Raw genomic sequence first — 20,214 nt, 5'->3', positions numbered from 1 at the left:
GAGTGTAGCTGTCTGAGGTGAGGGAGGCAGACCTTTTAAGGGTCACAAGTTATGTGCTGTATGTGAAGTCCCATGTGTGAGCAACACTTGGACATTCTGGAAGCAAGTAGAAGTGAGGAGGTAGCAGTTATTCTATTCTGTTTAGCTGAACTTTCTTCATGTACTACCAAGGAATTGTTATGTGTTTTTTTACCTATAACAGAATTGTTTGGCTTTAACCCCCAATAATATTCACAGATTTTTGATGGTAAAAGAAAAAAGGGAGTTACTATGCAAGTTATGTATCCCATGTAAGTGAATTCTGCTACCAAAGCTTAAGATTCAGTTCCAAAAATTTGGCCCACAGTGTTTCAGCATGTCTTTCTCTTAGTATCTCACTGCTCGTAGATTACTTTGCTCCTAGTAGGTTCCTTCTGTTCACAGTACCCTTGATTTTGGATACTACAAAGAGAGTGCATTATTATAATGCAAGTAATAATGGAGCTGGTTACAATTATGGAAGAACTTGTTTGTGATGGATAATTTGTGTAACAGAAGTGGCTTCATATTTATATTTCTGCTGTTTTACACATGTGAAATAGTAATCTGTGTCTTGAAACTTCTGCTCTTGTGTGCACTTTCTAACTTGTGTTTACTCATCAATAGGCTGAGTAGCAACTGTGGATGCTTACAGGTTCTGATGATGCCCCCATGTGGATGTCTGGCAGGATCATTCTAGTCTGCAGTTGAAGACATAATTGAGGTTTATTGTTAATTGACTAATAGTTTGTTTCTGTGTCATCCATAAATGGTCAAAAAACTTGGACTATGTGGTATTCCAGAAGTATTTTTGAACTATGTTTTCCATTCTCTGTGAAATAGTGCTTGACTATCCCTTTTTTTATCTAGCATTTGAAACTATTGTTGACATACTAGAAATAGCATCATACTAACTAGTTTGCTTATTTTTGTGGGATTCTTGAGATCCAAGAAAATGTTCACTCCATTATTAGTATCCTAATAATAGCTGTGATATGATAGCCTAATTGATTTTGCTAACATAGGATAACCTAAACCTCATACAATGATTTTTCCACCCCTGTGAACGAATATAATGGTATTGTAATTGAGAGTCCACCTGTACCTCTGAATCACCAAAAATTAGTGTTAAGATGCTGGAACTGTCTTTAAATGTGACAGCTGCGGTACTGTGACCTTGCCAGCTATAACAACAGAGACCTTTGGAGGGGCTGATTTGTGTTGCTACCTGGCACAGTAGATTAATTTGCATGAAGGTCTTCAGTGCATGAAACATCCTAACGCTGACCCGTGTTTTCAGAAGAAAATTCAGAAGGAAATGACAGACAAGGTGAGGGTGATGGTAGCTTAGGACCACACTTGTGCCATGGCAAATGTTTCTCTTGGCCATATAAATTCTCACACCTTATGGCTGGGGTGCTCAGGGACCCCAGATTCCAGTTCTCCTTCTAAAGGCACCTTGCATGGACTTTACTAATGATATGGAAAGAAGTTTCCTACTGGTGGAGGGGCCTGGCACTCAGGACACCTCAATTCTCAGACAAGTATCTTGGCCACTAGTTTAAAATTAAATGGCCAGGCTTAATGAACAAGTAGCAGGACTGGGTCTGTGGCTTTCACTGTTACTTTTTGGTCCTAGGTCCTTAAGTTCTGTTGAGCACTTAACGTAATTTTTGTACCTCTATCATGCACTGAGATCTTCTAACACAATTACACATTATAGATAACTAAGTACTCTTCAGGGTACTCTTGCATTATTTAGACTCTTGCATTATTTATGTGTAAAAAATTGGTGCAAGGTCTTTTGACAGTACACACGGCATGCTAACTCCTGCTCCTTTGAGTTTGCATGTTTTATAGAACAGGAAGTATTTCCTAGGTCAGGGCAAAAGTGTTGCTCAGACATCTTAGTTGTGGAGCAAACAGATTTGATTTCATATCTAATGGATTTTATTTAAGCCTTCTGTGAAATACCTGCTCCATTTTGTTCCTGGTGCTACTTCATCTTACAGTCATTGGACTTGTTTGCAGTGGGAAATTACAGTTGTTAGAACCTGCAAATTAACTTGATTAACTGAGCATGTAGTGCAGATAAGGACATTTGTTTGGTGTTTGGTCTTTAGAGGTGCTTGCTTCTTACATTAGGTGTGTGTCCAGGCTGGAGAATTTGCCTTTTACTAAATCAAGTTACATATTGCTAGTTAAGCTGGATTATATGTGAGTGTGAAATGGTAGCCAGAGCACCCCAGCATTGCTGTTTTTTTACTTCTACACCAAGTGTCAGTCACTGTCTTATTCAAAATTTTGTGTGTAAGAATTGAAGAAGCAGCAATTATAGGGCTTGAAAATTAAAGTATTTCCTAACATTTCCAATCTTGTTTCATGTTTTATTAGGAAACTGAGCTTATCTGGAGTGCTGAACCCTGGAGTGTTTAGTCATGCTTTTCCTTTGCAGTGGATGACAGAGAGCAAATCCTTTACTCTGCCTTTACACATTCAGTCTTTCAGAAACATCTAGAGACCTTTATAAAATTTACTTAATGACTTGTGGTTGACAACTGGTCTCTGATCTGCATTGTGTGAACTTGCTTCACAATTTAGATTAGTTCTGTGTATTTTGGATTTCAGTTGTAGGGTTGATAGGCTACAGTATTACCTCAAAATTTTCAATTTCTTCTAAAAGAGGCTCCTATTTCTTCTTGGTGATGTCTAAAATATAAAAACTAAAATAAACCCCAAATTAAAACGAATGCATAAATATCTACCTGCTTCTTTTACACATTTTAAATTAGTTTGTGCTTTTAAAGTGATTATTTTCAATAAAATGCTTTACTTTCTGTTGATACTGAAAGCGACAGATTGCATGGCATAAAAGGTTTAAAATAGTCTACTTCTCTCACCTGTAGACATATATAAATCAGGATTTCCATGTACTGAATATGAACATTAATAATTTGAATGGATGAAAGTATCTAAAATAATTATGAATATTTGGCTAACTAACCAATATCTGCTTCCATTTGATTTTCACTATAAAATGGGTTTACACAAACTAAAGTGCTGAAATAGCTTGGAAACAGATTTTGTCACTTCAGTCATTAAGGGCAGTTGTCACCTTGCTCAGATAAGGCTAAAAAATCCTAGCTGTTTTTTAGAAGAAAAACTCTCACAAAGTGGATAATGAAAGAAAATAAAAGCAGCAGTAAAACCTTGTTATCCAGTTTTTATTTTTCTGTGTGCTTATTCTGAGGATTTTTTTTTTCTTCTAGGAAGAAAATTAAAAGACTTTAATTATCGTTTGCATTTTAAACAACTTTTCTTCAAATAGTATAAAGCTACTTATCATTTTTGTTTCCCTGGTATTTTTTTAGCTCCTTGCTTTTTGCTGTCAGTCTGTAATAGATTTTGGAACAAGATGTGATGTATATGTGCATCGGAAGTGGTAATTTTTATGCACAAGTAAAGAAGTTATAGGTGCACACTTCCAAAAACAAGCTACAGCTCTGAATTTCCTGATAATTTAATACAGTGGATACAGAGGTTATGTAAGCATTCCACAAATAAGTACATGCAGTGCCTGAGATCTTGTGTTTCTTTAGTCCATCGTCTAGGACTTTAATTAAAATGGTGCAGATAGAGAGAGATGGCTGGGAATTCAGGACATCACACATGGCAGTGGTGAGACTGGTGGGTTTACCCTGTGTGAGACAGGTGTTTTGTGACCTGAGAACATTCTTGGTTCACTCTAATGACTGGAAAACTGCTCTAGACGTAGGAAACCTGGCAGCAACCTCGTGTTTCGTGAGTTTTACATTGGTAAAATCCACGACTTCTCTAGAGTCACACCTGCTCTACTGCAGTGTGCCAGTAGACATAGTTGTGGATGGAAATTTAAAAGTGAGTTCAACTGGGCCAGGCAAAAGCTGGCAGACCAAATCTAGGCCAAGTCATAGAGCAGCATCTTGAAAATAAAATATAGAAACTCAGGTTCCTTCTCTCCCTCTTTGATGTGTGTTCTGTGCTTTTGTGAGTAGCTAACGAGCTCTGTGTAATGCTGCCAGTATTGAATGTTGCTGATTTTGCACAGAATTACAATAGGTGACCCACTGAAAGGATCAAGCTGAAGGAGAAATAATTGCAAAGAGGATAAGCAGCTCAGGCATTCATCTTTATGCAGTATTGCTGGGTGTTCACCTTACATTTGACCTTGGGAAAATAGTTGGAATAATTAACGCATATGGCAGATATGGTAAGTGGTGAAGTAATTCAAAAGGGATTTTTTTCGCTGTGATTTAAAGTATGGAGTCACAGCACTCCCCAAAGCTGAGTAACAGGCACATCACTTACCCTACAATTATATTTATCAGTATTTCTAAGTTCACAATTTTTAGTTCAAATTCCCTAGTTATTGCTTTATTACTATTTCACGTTTGTTTAGACCCAAATAAAAACCCAGGTGGTTTCAAAAACAGAAGTTCCACATTAATAAAGTGTGAAGAAAGATGTTTGCAGATTGCAGCAAGTTCAGCATGGTGCTTCAAGGAGGCCAGGACCTGAAGCTGTCTTCTGAGAACATACTGAGCTGAGAAGCTGAATCCTTCTTCAGGGATTCAGCCCTGAGGAAGAGGAGGCTCTGGGAGGACAAACCCCCAGAACAGAGGAGAGATCAAGAAGCCAGAACCTAGCAGGTGAACTTAGGACATGAGACAATGACACACACAAGAGGTGCAAACTGGATAAAGGAAGGAACTTTCTGAAGCAGAGAAAGATTTCCAAAGGACAGAGAGGGTTGTATTACTGCCAACAGAAACAGAATCCTTGTGATGACTTGGGTATTGATCAGTTGTATCTCTGTAAGAAAGGTCTGGTCCCTGTCCAGTTGAGAGAATTACTTACTAGTAATTACATACAGTTTTGTTAGACTAGTTTGGTGGTTTGGTATGGGATTCATTTCCCCCCCTCCAAATAATAGAGGTTCAAGGCTTTCTTATTGTAATTGCTGTGATTTGATGCAATTTTATAACTTCTCCACTGAGTTGTTATGCAGACAGTGTAAGAGCTTGAGGAAAGCTAGGTTAGGAAATTAGGTTACTCACAGGCATTCTTTTTGTTTTCCTTGCTGTGCTTTAGTACAAGGCAGTGGACTGTCATAATTATCATGATTGAGAATGCCATGGTCCACATTTACTAATGAAACAGAATGAATTTGAGTGCAAATAGGTATTTGATATATCCACTATGGATTCAATGTGTCTCCTTCAAATACTTGCTACAACTGAAATTTGCATCCAATTCACTTTGATGGAAAGGAGCTTTGACCCTTTATTCATACAATGCGAAAGTACCCTTTGTGTGTGCTTCAAAATGACACAGTATAGTTATAAAAATTCATATAAAAATGAGATCTTGTAACTCTCATTAAAGCCTGGACTTGATTTTAAAAATTCATTTTCCCTTCTTAGTTTGTTTGAGTTCCCAAATTTGTACGGTAGGACAATGAAAAAGTTCTGCTGTGCCATGCCTAGTTGTCTTTCACAGATTCTGCAGAGGTAACTGGGTAACTGCTGGGGCCCTGTAGTCTTGCTTCAACCAGTACAGTGCAGATTTGAAAACCATTGCCAGATCTAGATTTTTAAAATAACTGGATCACTGTCAGACCTCAGATTTCCCAACAGATGTGTCCTTAATAGCAAGCTTTTATTTTTCAGTTATGACTGCAAAGATTTGACTGTTTAACATGGTACTATTGTAAAGCAAATACAGACTGTTGGATACAGCTGCATGGTCTACCAACATCTAGGGAACGTTCACTTTTAATGTCTGCAGTGGACTTTCTACTTACTGCTGCCACTTGGACACCCTGGTGCTTTTGCCTTGCCTGACCTGTGGGCAGCTTCCCTTTCCTTTTTTGTGCACAATTTGGCCTGTTTCCACAATCTGATTGGTAGCCAGGAGTTTTAAAGGGCGTGATTAGTCCCTAAGCTTATCCCTTTACAACCTAAAAGAGACACCATTAAAGGGGATTTGAACCCAAATGGGTTGGATTCACCTGGAGATTTCAAAGCTTTAATGTCTTAAATGTCACATTATTGGCTTTTGCTAGCATGACTTTGAAATGCCAGCTGAATTTACGAAGATTTTTAGTGCCACATTCCACTTGCTTTCTTCTCAACTATTACCAATGAAATTGCACTTAAAATGCCCCATAATTATGAATGCAAAAGATGGTGTTTGCTTGCTTGCTTTGTTTTTTAACCTGTTCAGCCAGGTCATTTTTTGATGAGTGGATAGGAGAAGGGAGAATCATTTTAATGTGGTTTTGTTGGTGTGCTGGGCTGTTGGAAGGGGCTGCTTGTTAAACTCTGCTAAATAAAAAACTGCTGCTAAATAAAATTGTAATTTGAGATGGTTTTCCCTGCTTCTTCTGGAGCTACTCTCTGTTTGGCTATTGCTGTATTGTCTCTACCAGAATGATTAATCCCTTTGGGCCTATAAAATTGGATATTTCTACCTTTGGAATAGAACAGATTGTACCAGATGACAGCTTCTATGCAGAGATAACATATTGATATGTATATTGTTCATCAAGAGAAAGTATAGATGTGTTAAATACAGTTTAATATTCATTTGTTTACTCGGTTATTTCTTCTATTTTGATTTTCTCATTTGCATTCTTGATTATGAGAAAAATTTTATGAGTAAACAGTCTGTCACCTGCTTCATTTCTGGGACTCCAGGTTTATCAAATGTGAAAGAAACTTTCCCTGATATTAAAATTCGTGTTCTTGTTAAAATTCAAAATTTAGTAATTTAAATGATAACAAATCAAATACTGCTGGGAAATAAATTTCTTAATAAGCTGAAAAAATCAGATAGGAAATGTTGCAGTAATAGAAATCAGATTCTGATTCACACACTACTTATTACTGCAGTAATGTTTAATTTTTTGCTGATACACAAGAATTGAACTGTTCAGAAAGCTTTACATCAAGTTAAACTACAGGGAAATAACATGTAAAGTTCTGATTATTTCACATAATTCTCAGTCATTTTTCAAAGAATAAACGAGAAAAAAAAAGTTTGCTTCCTGTCTTTGCTGGGAATTTAAAATTAAGTGAAAGATCTCTGTATAATTCAAATTATTTTGCATTAATTCAAAAGACTAAGTTGTAGGTAGAAGTAAGAACTTATATAATACCAAAATAGTTGAACAAATTCGATAAGGCATTGGGTTTCAGGCATTGAAAGTAGAAGCTTCAAGCTTTAAAGCTTACTGCAAGTTGAGAGTTGATAATAGTTACTGAAAGATTAATTAGATTTTTAATAGTTAGGCCATCTCTGAAAAAAAAAGTTACTTGGCAGCAGTACAGGTCATCAGGCAGGGAAGATGGGTATTAAGGTGGTGGCCTCTTAGGTCAAAGAGAGAAATAAATATCAGTGGAATGAGTAGTTAGTTGGAGCTACTAGAACTTGCTGTGAAATCCATTCCTTCCAGTTGCTCTGTGCTCTGCAGCCACCAAAGGGACTGAGCAGAGCACTGCCTGTGCTCCTGCCCTATCAACCACTTGACACAGCGCCCTGAAGTCCCTTTTGATTGCCCTGACACTGCTCTTTTCAATCTCTCACTGCCAGCCTGGAGCATCAGCAGTGGGCAATAATCAGAGGGCTGAGTCAGCCCAGGGAGTCTCTCAGCAGTATCCTTACCTGGGCCCCAGGGAGGCAGCAGACCTCCCTGTGGGATGGCTCCAGGTGACATATGGGGCCCTCTGTCCCCCTCAGGAGGGAATCACCCACTATGACAGCACTTCTTTTCTTCTCAGTGTCAGGGGTGGTGATTTTCTGACAGGCAAAGTGTGATTGGGAGGCTCCCTGGGCAGATCATTTTCTTCTAGGTCCTCTGGCTGACCCACTAGATACAGGGCCTCCTACCTGTTCTGAAGTGGCACCTGGGTAGGTTATGGGGGTCTGGAGGAGTTTTTATTACCTCTGTGAATAAGGACCCCATTCTACTCCCCTTCATCCACCAGGTGTCCTCCTATTGCCTGACACTGGGAGGCATGGGACTCCTCTGACTCCTGGTGGGCTTCCCTCAAGGATGGAAAGGTGGAACTCCACCAATCTATTTATATTATAAACAGCATTTAATGAGCAGAACTTATATTATGCTTGGTATGTGACAAAACAGATTTGCAGAATAAATAATATGTATCTACAAGGTCTATTATAAATACAGCATTTTTTAAAATATGGTTTTCGTATTAATATGCACTTCATTGTAATTGGTTTGGTAAAGCTGTCAGCATGAAGTGAAACCATCTCATACCAATATGTATTTTAAAAATATTGATTTTATTAGATGCAGAAGAGATCAAAATTGTATTATTACAAATTATTATTTACAAACCTAATTGTGATTTTTTTTTTTCTGTAAAAGAAAGTACAGTAATATTGATGTGAACTCAAGAAATAGGAACAAGATTCTTCCTATGCACAAAATAAGCTTGTATGTTTTGGCAGCCAGACTTTTTTCTCCCCTGAGCCCAATTTCTGATGCAGTTAAAAGGAACAGAGGAATATGTTCCCCTGAAATCACAGAATCATAGAATGGTCTGGAACCCAGCTGTGTGCCTTGAGAGATCTTACTTTCTTTCTCACTTTCAGAAATATCCATTTCTGTCCTTCAAGTAATAGGTAATAATGAATTTGAGATATGCTTTCCCAATTTCTGCAAAATTTGCAAATAAGAACTCTCTACAGAAAGATACCCCAAGATGTAATTCTTAAGCATGTTTTTATTTGCTCTGATTTTTGGAGTTAGAGGGGAGGTTTTGCTAGAGGTATGTTTAAAATATTTAGCAAGTAGATGTAAGCTTTTTCTGTTTACCCTTTGGTGTAATTCAGGTGGCTGTGATAAGCACAGAACAGTGCACAACATAACAAATCCTGCCAACAGGCAGAGTGTAAATTTAGCACTAAACTGCTGCACCTGGGCACTTCCTTGGCAGCCCTGAGAAGGAGCAGAGTGGGTTCGTGTGTGCCTGTAAAATACCACATGAATGTGGAAACTCCTTGTTCACAACAAATTGTGAAAGATTATTGAATTGTAGAAGATTGTAAAAAAGATTGGCAATTGTAAAAGATTACTGAAACAAACTAGATTATAGTTAAATGATTTTACATTTCAGTGAAGATGTGCTGTAATTATCTTAATTTATTTAATAGAGAAAAATAATTATATTTAATTGAGTCATGACAAAATACATCATCTTTTGTAATGACTAAGTCCTGTTTATTTGTGCCCAGACATTCAAAACATTGTTTTACAGAATAATGAACTTTTGTTTATGCTGAAACCTATAATAAATATGTAAGAACATGAGAAATTTTGAAAAACTATCAATGTCAAATAATTTTCTTTGAGGTATTTAAAAAAATTTATCTTAAGAAATATTTTTATGAAGCATTTGAGACATTAATTTGTACTGAATTATGGAAATTGTCCAGGTAGCATCAAAAAGGAAATTAATTACAAAGTCTGAAATCTCCCAGAGAGATTATGAACATGAAACCTGAGAGTACAAGTGAAATTTCTGAGGATTTTTGGAATAATATTATGGTTTCTCTTGCAAAACTTCAGAAAATGCAGTATACGTATCAGCCTAGACCTTTTCAAGTCTTTCCTTTGTAAAGGAAAGATTTTCTAGGAAGAGAGGAAGCCTTCTATCCTTTAATAGTGAGGGTGCAAGGAGGGAGTTCAGGTTGTTAGTCTCTCTGTCTGTCATCTGAATTGCTGTTTCCAATTTCCTTCCACTTGGCCACCTATTTCAAATGCCTTATTAATTTCCTAATCCAGTTCATAAATGGTGGGTTGGGCCGATTGCTGTTTGTAGATGTGCTTATGTGACACCTACTTGCAGTGCTGGAAATCTGTGATAGTGTCATATCATAACAGAGTCTGTCTGTTTCTCCTAACACAAGAAATCTATTTTTTTTTTCCCAGAGGTGCACTGCTAAAATTTAAAACAAAATTACAAGTTTGAGAGACCTGATGAAAATTACTGCCTTTGAATGGCAAGCAGTCACCAATTTGCTTTACCTCTGCTTTGCAGCACTTCTATTTGTTCACTCAGTCCCACTTTGGTTTTGCTTCTTAAACCGCCCCCGGCTTTGACACAGAGCCTTTTCCTCTGCAACAGGCTGTCATCCTTTCTTTATCTCTGAGCATAATAACACTACCAAAGAGGACATAATTTTTTCATACCTAACTTAGAGTCTTAATTTTACTCTATAATGTCAGCTCTCATTAATTCTAATACTAGTTAATTAAGCGCAGAAATGATTTTTGAATAAAAAATGCCTTCTAGAATAGAATTATCCTGAACTATGTTGTTCCATTTGTTAAGTTTGCTCATAAAAAAACTATCAAATATGACTTTCTCTTTTAAACCCTTGCTGGTTAATGTTTCTCATGTAACAGGCAACCAGGTACCAAAGTAAGATAAAATGAAATGAAATTACCTCATAAAACTAAGAAAATTGAAAATTATTAATTTGAAATTTATGAAAATTTATTGTCTGATAAAACTTAAATGAGGTTTTTGACCTGTAGTCCAAGAGGAACAAACAAAGGAGGAAAAATATCTAGATATGTGAAGATCAGCATTATTAAGAAAGGCAAAACTGATTCTTTAGCTGAAACTCAGGAAATCTGAATAGACTTGATAAAAGCTTATTTAAATGCTGTAATAAATATGTATGAATATATGCTGAAATCTATCAGGTAAGATGTCTTGAAGGGGAAATGTAGAATGAACTGTAGTCACAGTCATTGTGTCTCAGAAGTTTTAAAAATAACTACTAGCTAAGGTGCTTAAATTATCAACAAGGTAATAATACATTCTTGACTTTGCTGCAGACCAGTCCAGAGATAAATTACCTGGTAAGACTTACGGATATTTTGTCTTTATTCCTGATATATCACTAAGAGCACTAGCTTTACTGTCTGTATCACTGATGGAAGCTTTATTCTCTATATTTACAGTGAAAAAGGACTTCTGGAAAATCTTTTTTTTTTAGCATACCATGGGAATCTTGAAACTGCGACTATGTCACAACTGGAGCTATAGTAGTAGCTTTTTTTATAGTCAGGAGTGTTTTAATTATCAAGAAATATTTGCGTATTAACAAAAAGCTATTTAGTTTTGTAGAGACAACGTTTGCTTTCCTCAACATTTCTGCTTCTTTCTTTCTCCAGGGCACAATATAGAACTATGATAGCAACCGGAGGAGTCATAACAGGACTGGCTGCCTTAAAAAGGCAAGACTCTGCCAGATCTCAGCAACATGTAAATCTTGCTGGAGTACCAGTTCCTGAGGAGAAGAAACCCGTTAGACGCCGGCCCAGGACAGATGTGGTAATTGTCAGGGGCAAAATCCGTCTCTATTCTCCATCGGGATTCTTTCTTGTTTTGGGAGTGCTTATCGCATTCTTTGGAATTGCAATGGCCATCCTTGGATACTGGCCCCAGAAGGAACAGCTGTTAGGATCTGAAGATAATCCATCTGTAAATGAAACCCGGACCCCGAGAAGCCAAGGAAGCATTCTGCTCCGCTTCTTTGAACAGCACGTGCACTCGGATAAGATGAAAATGCTGGGCCCTTTCACTATGGGCATTGGAATCTTCATTTTCATTTGTGCAAATGCCATTCTGCATGAAAACCGTGACAAGGAAACAAAAATAATACACATGAGAGACATATACTCCACTGTAATAGACATCCACACCCTGAGAATCAGGGAACAAAAGCAGCTGAGTGGTGCCTTCACTGGCTTGTTGGGGGAAGCAGAACTCCGGCACAGCGGGAGCTCCTGTGCATCACGGCTGGCTGCAAACACAGTTGCGCCTTTCTCTGGCTTCAAGAGTAATCTTAGAATGGATAGTTCTGCTGAAGAAGATGAGATTACCCTAAATGAAGATAGGACCACTAGTAGTCTCCTGCCACCTCTGCTGGCTGAGCAGTCTGGTTCAGTCTTTGGACTTTACCCTCACTCCAGCAAGGCTTCAGATGACAAAAACACTAACTCTATAAAGTGTGAAACAAAATCCATTGTATCTTCTTCCATTAGTGCTTTCACACTGCCAGTAATTAAACTGAATAACTGTGTTATCGATGAACCCAGTATAGACAACATAAGTGAGGATTCAGAGATCACCAGGAGTCAGTCTAGAAATCTGTCAATGGATTCTCTGGCCATTCCACTGACTGATACCAATGAATCCTACAGACCAGCTGCTTCCATGCTGCCACGACACAATTCCTTTGTGGACACTCCATCTGATCCCTTCAAATCTTCTATGACTCTTGGACCAAGCTCAGGAAAGCTTTTATCTCCTGGTGCTGCCAGGAAGCAGTTTGGTTCTAACACATCTTTGCATCTTCTGTCTTCACATTCTAAATCCCTGGACTTGGACAGGGGTCCGTCTACGCTCACTGTCCAAGCTGAACAAAGGAAACACCCCAGCTGGCCCAGACTGGATCGGAGCAACAGTAAAGGCTATATGAAACTAGAAAACAAGGAGGACCCAATGGATAGGTTACTTGTGCCACAAGCAGCAGCCAAGAAAGACTTTACTAATAAGGAAAAGCTTCTTATGATATCAAGATCTCATAATAATTTGAGTTTTGAACATGATGAGTTTTTGAGTAACAACCTGAAGCGAGGAACTTCTGAAACAAGATTTTAATATTTACATTGCAATTTAGAAGCTAGCATATGGTATTTTTTAAAAAAGCATTTTTCAGTGAGACAGTACAAGCCTGTTCTTAACCAAATGCTTAATAGCCCATTAAAAGTGGCTTGTGCGAACAGAGATCTTCATCATTGTAATACCAAGACTTTCTTGTCTTAGTAACATTCGGCTGCAATACTGTACATTGTCATTGCTTGGACCATTTTCTTACTACTGATTCCAATTATTCCCAAGTCACTATCTCTTTTGTTCTATATACGCATGTTATTTTTCACCAATTTGACTCTAGGAGACTACATTAGGAAAAAAAGCTTAATTTGCCTGTAAGTTCTCTTGATTTAAAGACTGCAAGAGACTGAAAGCAGTGGTTCTATGGTCTATCCTGTGGTCTAGAATGGGAAGTGAACAGGAGCACATACTGGAATTGTGAAATCCAGAGCTTTATTCCTAGGTGTTGTCTTTCACGTGCAGTACATCTCAGTAACTGCAGTCTTGCCATTGTCATAGTGAGAAACTTGTTTACATACTGGGGTGGGTGGATAGAAAAGAGTGGATATAATAAAACCATTTTTGTGAATTCACTGTAATTGATCAAGCTGAATACCAGTGTTGTGAATTAACTATGCTTTGTACAGTAATCTTTCTACAACCATTGTAATTTAATCCTGTATTTCTGGAAGAGCATATATTAAGTAAGCAATCTGAATTTTTTTCTGGGACTAAATCTCTAAACCACTTTGATTGGCAGCAGTTTTAAATTCAAAATAGAAAGATTCAATTAAAATCTTAGGAAGATGATGAATGCCAACAGGATTTTAGAAACATGATGTATAATAAGATGATATTGTAACTTTCATCAGAAGACAATAATGGGGAATGAATATATTGCCTCTCATTTCAATAACAAGATGCTAAATAACTAGATCTATATGTTCATAATACTGATACAAAGCATACAATTCAATAAGTATACTATAGTATGAAAACCCCTTGCCTAAATTTTGATTTATATATTTCACATAATTATTGGTGTGATGGTTTACCAAAGGCTTGGCTATGTCAATTTGCACTACAAGATTGTGCAAAAGGAATTGACATTTCAAACAATGTTTATCTCAGCAAAGCAAGCTTCACAGTTGACAGTTGTATTGTTAAAGAAAAGGAGAATTGGAATGTACATATCAGAAGGTTTTCATGTATTTCATTGGTGTTTAGGCCACAATCCTGCCATTACAGCCGCACTAGAGAATGTCCCTTCAAAGCTGCAAGGCTCACCCAAACAGGGTGTTGGTCTTCATTGGTCGGATTTGATATATTCACTTACCCTAATTACTCAGGAATTATTTTTAATGGCTTTTCCCAAAAAGAATCAAGCTTGTTAAAATGTTGTAATTTCTCAATTACTTAGACTATGAAAGATCAAGGATAAAATACCGTCTCTTTTTTTTTTTTTTTTTTTTTTTTTGAATATTCAGCTCTGTATTTCAGCTGCGCAGTGTTTATGTATCAGGAGCATTACTTGCTCGGTGAGTTGAGGCATAGTGTTAACTGTTAGAACCTCAAGCCTATATATTGTAACAGAGTTGGCTAAATATTTTGCTATGAAGCTTTTAATAACTCACTGGTTTGTGTTCTTAAGACATTTGCTATTTTTTGCAGTAAAATGTCTCTCTTCACATGTCTGTTGTAAGACCCTTTTTTTCCTCTGTGATCTCTAATTTTATGTACCAAAGTATAATTGGGTATCATGTAACTGTACATAGCATTGTGCCTAAATTACTAGCCCGCCACAAGATCCTTCTTCATGAGCAGTTGATTTCAGTGACATGTCTACACATGGAAAGGCTGAATGCTTTTTTTACTGATGAAATGTGAAATTTATTCAAAGTGGTTTTGCTACAAGAAATTTTGTGTAAAAAGAACATCATGCTCTTTTTAGTTTGGCAGTAAATATTTTTCTAAAAATGGAAAACACTATTAAAGACTTGAGTGATGTAAGCTTTTTATTTCCTTAATAGCTACATTAAATCACAGCTTAAAAGACTTTACACGTACTATCATATGTGGGAATGGTAGTTCTTTGTAAGTATAGCAGGGGATGAGCTTTTAATTTTACCACAGATAGTAAGTACTGAAAAATGTACTCACTTGGGAAGAGTTTACCAAGGTAAAGCTGTCAAAATAGAGCCATATAAAGAAACTTCATGGCTGACAGACCTACTACAAAAATGTTCCCATATTAACATAAAATGAAGTATTTCATTCAGATAATCACAGGACTGTTGAGGTTAAAAGGGACCTGTGGAGGTCATCTTGTCCAACCCCCCTTCCTGCTCAAGCAGGGCTGTCTCACCATGAGCTGGTTGCCCAGAACTGTGTCAAGATGTTTTTTGCATAACCCCAAGGAGAGTGACCTACGACCTCCCTTTGTGACCTGTGCCAGTGCTCGGTCACCCTCACAGTCAAAGAGGTTATCTAATGGTCATAGGCATCCTCCTGTGTTTCACTTTGTGCCCATTGTCCCTTGTCCTGACTCTTTCCAGAGCCTGGCTCCTTCTCTTTTGTGCCTCCTTTGGGTATTTATACAATTCCCTCCTGAGCCTTCTGTAGGCTGAACAGTCCCAGCTGGTTCAGCCATTCCTGATAGGTCCCTTCATCATCTTTGTGGCCCTTCACACAATCGGCTCCAGTATGTGTGTGTCATTCTTGTTCTGAGGAGACCAGAACTGGACCCAGCACTCCAGGTGTGGCCTCACCAGTGCTGTGTAGAGGGGAAGGATCACCTCACTTCAGAGTTCATGTAGGACATTGCATAGTTTCATATTCCTTAGGTGTTTCCAACTCAAGCTTAGGTTGGGAAAACATGTAGATGTTCAAGAGGCCTAAACATAGCCAGACATCAGAAACTGCAGTGGGGCAAAGATGTCTGGACCCTTTGCAATACACAGGGGTATAGAGGATCCTTACAGTGGCAAAAATAAGAGCCATATGCTATTGGCAAGTAAGGAACTGATAAAGACAAAAGCATGTCTTAAACTGTGTCTTTAGGCTATAAATAGCCTATTTCTGATAGGATATTTATATGCCTATTTAATGGCATTTTAAAATTTTGCTTGTCATTATTGATGTGCAGTCCCACAGTGAGTTTCTCAGATACACTGCAGGCTGAAAAAGAAGCCAAAGTCAGGACAATTTTGTCATCAGAGGAAACAATTATGGAGCTACACCAAAAACTTTATTCCTAGAATAAGAAGCTAAACCTTACATCTATTCAGAGGACCTATTATGGTTCTGCATCCTTTATATGTAGTAACTCAAAAATATAATTTAGATCATAAAACAGTGAGTTTTCTCCTTCCTCTGCCTAAGAGTATAAAAAATGTAGTTTCTACTTCTTAGGAAAGCTTCTTAATCACTGCCTATGGATCAGACTGATGGTTACCTCTACTCCTCCTGAGCAAAGCACACTTTTTGGGTAAATTTCATCCAGAAATAAAAAGCAGCACTCTGCAATGATAGGGTTACAATGCTGGGTTACCATCTCTTCCAGGATTGCTTCTGTATTTTACATGAAGCGGTTGCTGGATAAAATCCTTGAAACAGGGCTCGGGTTCTTGACAGGCTGATAGTTTAACTACTCCCTGGTGATTCCAATTTACTCTCCCTGGGAGGCAACGAACCAAACTCTTCTTGCAGAGCAGTGCCGAGTGCAGCAGGAGGGATTGACAAATGCTTTCAGCTGCTCAATTGTACACAGCTTAATGGATGGGAAGGCATGAGTTTTCTCAGCAGCAGAAGGATTTTGGCACTGTGTTACTCATCCTGATGGCTGCCCTAAGGCTTGAACTGTGTAAAAGATGGAAGAGTGATCTGGCACCCTCGTTACGATTTTGGAAGAAAGTGGAATTTTATGTTATTAACTGAGCAGAATTGTTGAGGTTGCCAGGTTTGGAGATAGACATCTACAACTGTCCTGCCTCTTATATTACCTAAATAAATTTTTTTCAACCATATTATATTTCTTTTCTCAGATCCTAAGTTGATTCTGCTCATTCTTAAAATGCAACATTGCTGGTCCTATAGTTCCTGCTGAGAGAAATTTGGGAAATAGGATTAACCTGCTTCGGCAGCTTCTCTCTGAGAAGAGTTTCATTCTGCTTATGGAGTTCCTGGATTGCTTTAGTTTTATAATTTAAAATTATTTCTTTATATGAGCTTTTTTCTAATCCTTTCCAGGAAATTCTGCCTTCATCTTCCCAGCACTCTTTTTTTTTTTTTTTTTTTTTTATTTTTTTTAAATTAATTTTCCTACCAAATATGGTATTGTGATGAGCAAGTATAAATCTTTTAGCAAGACTGTGCATGTATATATGAAAGTGCAAATGGAATAAATAGCCTATTACAATGTAGGAGTGCTTCAATTAGTATGATTTAGCTACTCAAGGGCAAATTCATGCCCTTTGTTTAAATCTTTTCAAATTAAACTCGGGAGCAAATTGATTGCAGTTATCACAGCTATTTTGTTTAACTTTCAAGTGACACTTATTAATTCATCCATGTTCTATGTATGGCCATATTGGTTTATATTTCAAGATTCAGTATCTGAAATAAACCTCAAGTATTTTACAAATTCAGTAAAGCCCATTTCTTAATAGTATTACTTTTTTGAGTAAAAGTTGGCAGAACTACAACTCTAAGTCTCATTAGGAATGGAAATGAGATAGAATAATTATATTTTAGAACAGCCAGCAGGTCAAGGGAGGGGATTCTACCCCTTTGCTCTGCTCTGGTGAAACCCCATCTGCAGTGCTGCTTCCAACTCTAGGGTCCCAAGGACATGGACCTCTTGGAGTGAGTCCAGAGGAGGCCACTAAGTTGATCAGAGGGCTGGAGCACCTTTCCTATGAGGAAAGGCTGAGAGATTTGGATTATTCAGCCTGGAGAAGAGAAGGCCTCAGGGTGACCTAATTGTGGCTTTCCAGTACCCAAACCTAGCATACTAGAAAGATGGGGCAAGACTATTTACAAGAGCACACAGTGGCAGGACAAGGGGACACATGTTCAAATTGAAAGTGAGTGGGTTAAAATTAAACATTAGGAAAAAATGTTTACTATGAGGGTGGTGAGGCACTGGCATAGATTGCCAGAAGTTGTAGATGCCTTATTCCTGGAGGTGTTCAAAGCCTGGTTGAATGGGGCTCTGAGTAACTTGGTGAGTTGAAGATATCCCTGCCCATGTCAGAGGGCTTGGAACTAGATGATCTTCAAGGTTCCCCTCTGTCGAGGCAGGACGGGAATGAAGAGGCTCTGATTCAGAAGGCTGTTGAGAGTAAAACTCCCTTTTATTCAAAATGCACCGCTCTTTTATACAGAGCTCCGCAAGGACCAAATCCATTGGTTCTGAAGTGAAAACAACCCACCACCATTGGTGCAGAGTGCTTGATGCACAGTGATAGAACTTAACTATAAACAATGTGAAAAACAAGAGAGATAAAGAATTATTTACATTCTTTCCCAGCTCTTTCCCAGGCTTTTGCCTGGATAGAAACTCTCAGTTTCTTTCTTTTACTGAATCTGAGACCCACACCCCTCTATGCCAAATTAAAAAAAAAAGTTCATTGAAATTGAAATAAAGCTTCTCACTGTATTACATAAAAATTTGTATGTTACATTGGTTCTAATTCAGGTAGATAATGCTTTAGTGGACAGTTGTCTACAACCACTGTGAATTGTCCATAGGAAAAAACATAAAGCCATTGTTTCCCCTTACCAGTTTTTATTCCATCTAGTGTAATTATTCAGGATAGCATTCACAAACAGCTAATCAATTTCTGAATCCCACTAAGCCTTTCAGTTCACTGGTGTAATTTTGAAAACTACTGCAGATTAATTATGAGTTGCCAGTAAATATATTTCCCTTATCAGTTGGCAATTCTTGTCATCACTGTAATTTCATTGCAACAGCCAACGACTTCAATATTAAAAAAAATTGTTCCAGGAATAATCTCATATACTGTGCAAATACATTGATGTTTCTAGGGGTTTGTTTTTCATATTTTTAAAGAAATTAATCACTTAATTGGTCAGAAGTATCCCTGTGATTCACCATCCAAGTTGTTTAGGATCTTTTTGTTCTCAGAGTAGGTTCCTACTTTGTAGGCAATACTGTATCTGCTTTTGGCCTCTAAATTACATGTTTTTTTCACTTTTATTATTATATTCCATTTCATTCCAGCCCATTGGACAACTCATGGCAACACTTACCTACTCAGTGCAGCCCAACAGGAGTGGGTCTATGCTTGTTGCCAAGGGCTCACTGTCCATCCTGGTTGCATTTTAGAGACTTTACTTGACTAGCTCATGCTTGGGCTGGTTGGACTGAACATCCTTTGATGATTGGAATATGTTATGGGCTTCTGGATGACAGCTTCTCATTTATTTGCCTCTGAAGGGAGTCCAGTGTGTGCTGTGAGATCGCTCTTTGGGATGAGCTGAAGCGTGGTACATGAGGCCAACTTGGAGATTTATTTCAAAGGAGCACTACCAACCTCAAAAAACCATTTTGCTCAGCCACACCCTCAGTGACTTCTGAGAATTGCATCAGCACAAATGTACATTTTCCATAGATCTGATAATAATACCATCTGGTAAGATCAGTTTCATGTCATCCTTTAAAAACCTCATTGATTATCTCCCTGAAGGCTTATACATACTGTACCAGCCCAATCTGCCACCTCCTCATTTGATACTCAGCATATTTTTCCTCCAAATTCTCTTTTCCCCCTTGGGTAATGATTTCACGTGTGCTTTGTTTAACTCAGAGCAGATGAGCTCTACTGCATGTTTTGTCCAGAAAATTATTATTTCAAAAAGAGATATCAGTTTAGTGTGGCACATCTACTCTGCATCTTACCCTGCTTCCTATTTTCATTCTAGTCTTTAGTTTCTTGATTTTTTATTTTTCTGAAGCCTTCCATATGACCTGTATCTGACAGGTCTGCAAGTGGATAGGTAACTTCTCCTTCTATCTGCAATTTCATAAATAAATAAATTTAAAGGATTCCTACTTTTATCATACAATTGCTTTACCTCTGTCAGGTCTGTTGACTTACTGAAATCCCTTGCTACAATGTGTTTCACATGCCAATTTCTTCTGTCTACTCTATTGGAGGTTATGTGCCCTCACACTGTGAGAGCATCCAGGCCTTGAATTTAGCTTTCTCATAGGTGAGGAGTTTCATAGCTTCCATTTCCACTGTTTCTTTCTTCCATTTTCCACACTTTCCTATCTCCCATTTCCAGGACTGTTTTTTGCTATTGGTGACCTCTTCTTTGCCATTTCTAATACAGTTACCTTAGTTTAAAAAATGAGGCAATCACTTAGCATATAGGCTTAATCTGGAACAAACCTGTCACTTTGAGTGGTTTTGAGGCATGAGTTGTT

The 20,214-nt window shown here is 37.8% G+C and overlaps 1 protein-coding gene across 5 annotated transcripts in view; it reads left to right on the top strand.

Annotated features, from left to right (window-relative positions):
* Positions 1-20,214, top strand: part of TMEM200A (transmembrane protein 200A) — an 88,911-nt gene that overhangs the window by 38,807 nt on the left and 29,890 nt on the right. For 4 of the 5 annotated variants that reach the window (XM_021540723.2, XM_021540727.2, XM_021540724.2 and 1 more), the window contains one exon: positions 11,273-14,448. In XM_021540723.2, the coding sequence (XP_021396398.2) occupies positions 11,289-12,764 (1,476 nt within the window). In that variant the 5' untranslated portion in view covers positions 11,273-11,288 and the 3' untranslated portion in view covers positions 12,765-14,448. Of the gene's footprint in view, positions 1-11,272; positions 14,449-20,214 lie in introns of those variants that run through there. The other variant, XR_013339720.1, reaches the window with a different exon arrangement.

This window comes from Lonchura striata, chromosome 3, assembly GCF_046129695.1.
Source record: "Lonchura striata isolate bLonStr1 chromosome 3, bLonStr1.mat, whole genome shotgun sequence".
Taxonomy (NCBI): Eukaryota; Metazoa; Chordata; class Aves; order Passeriformes; family Estrildidae; genus Lonchura; species Lonchura striata.
Note: the sequence above shows the minus strand (reverse complement) of the source record. Positions and strands in the feature narration are given on the sequence as shown.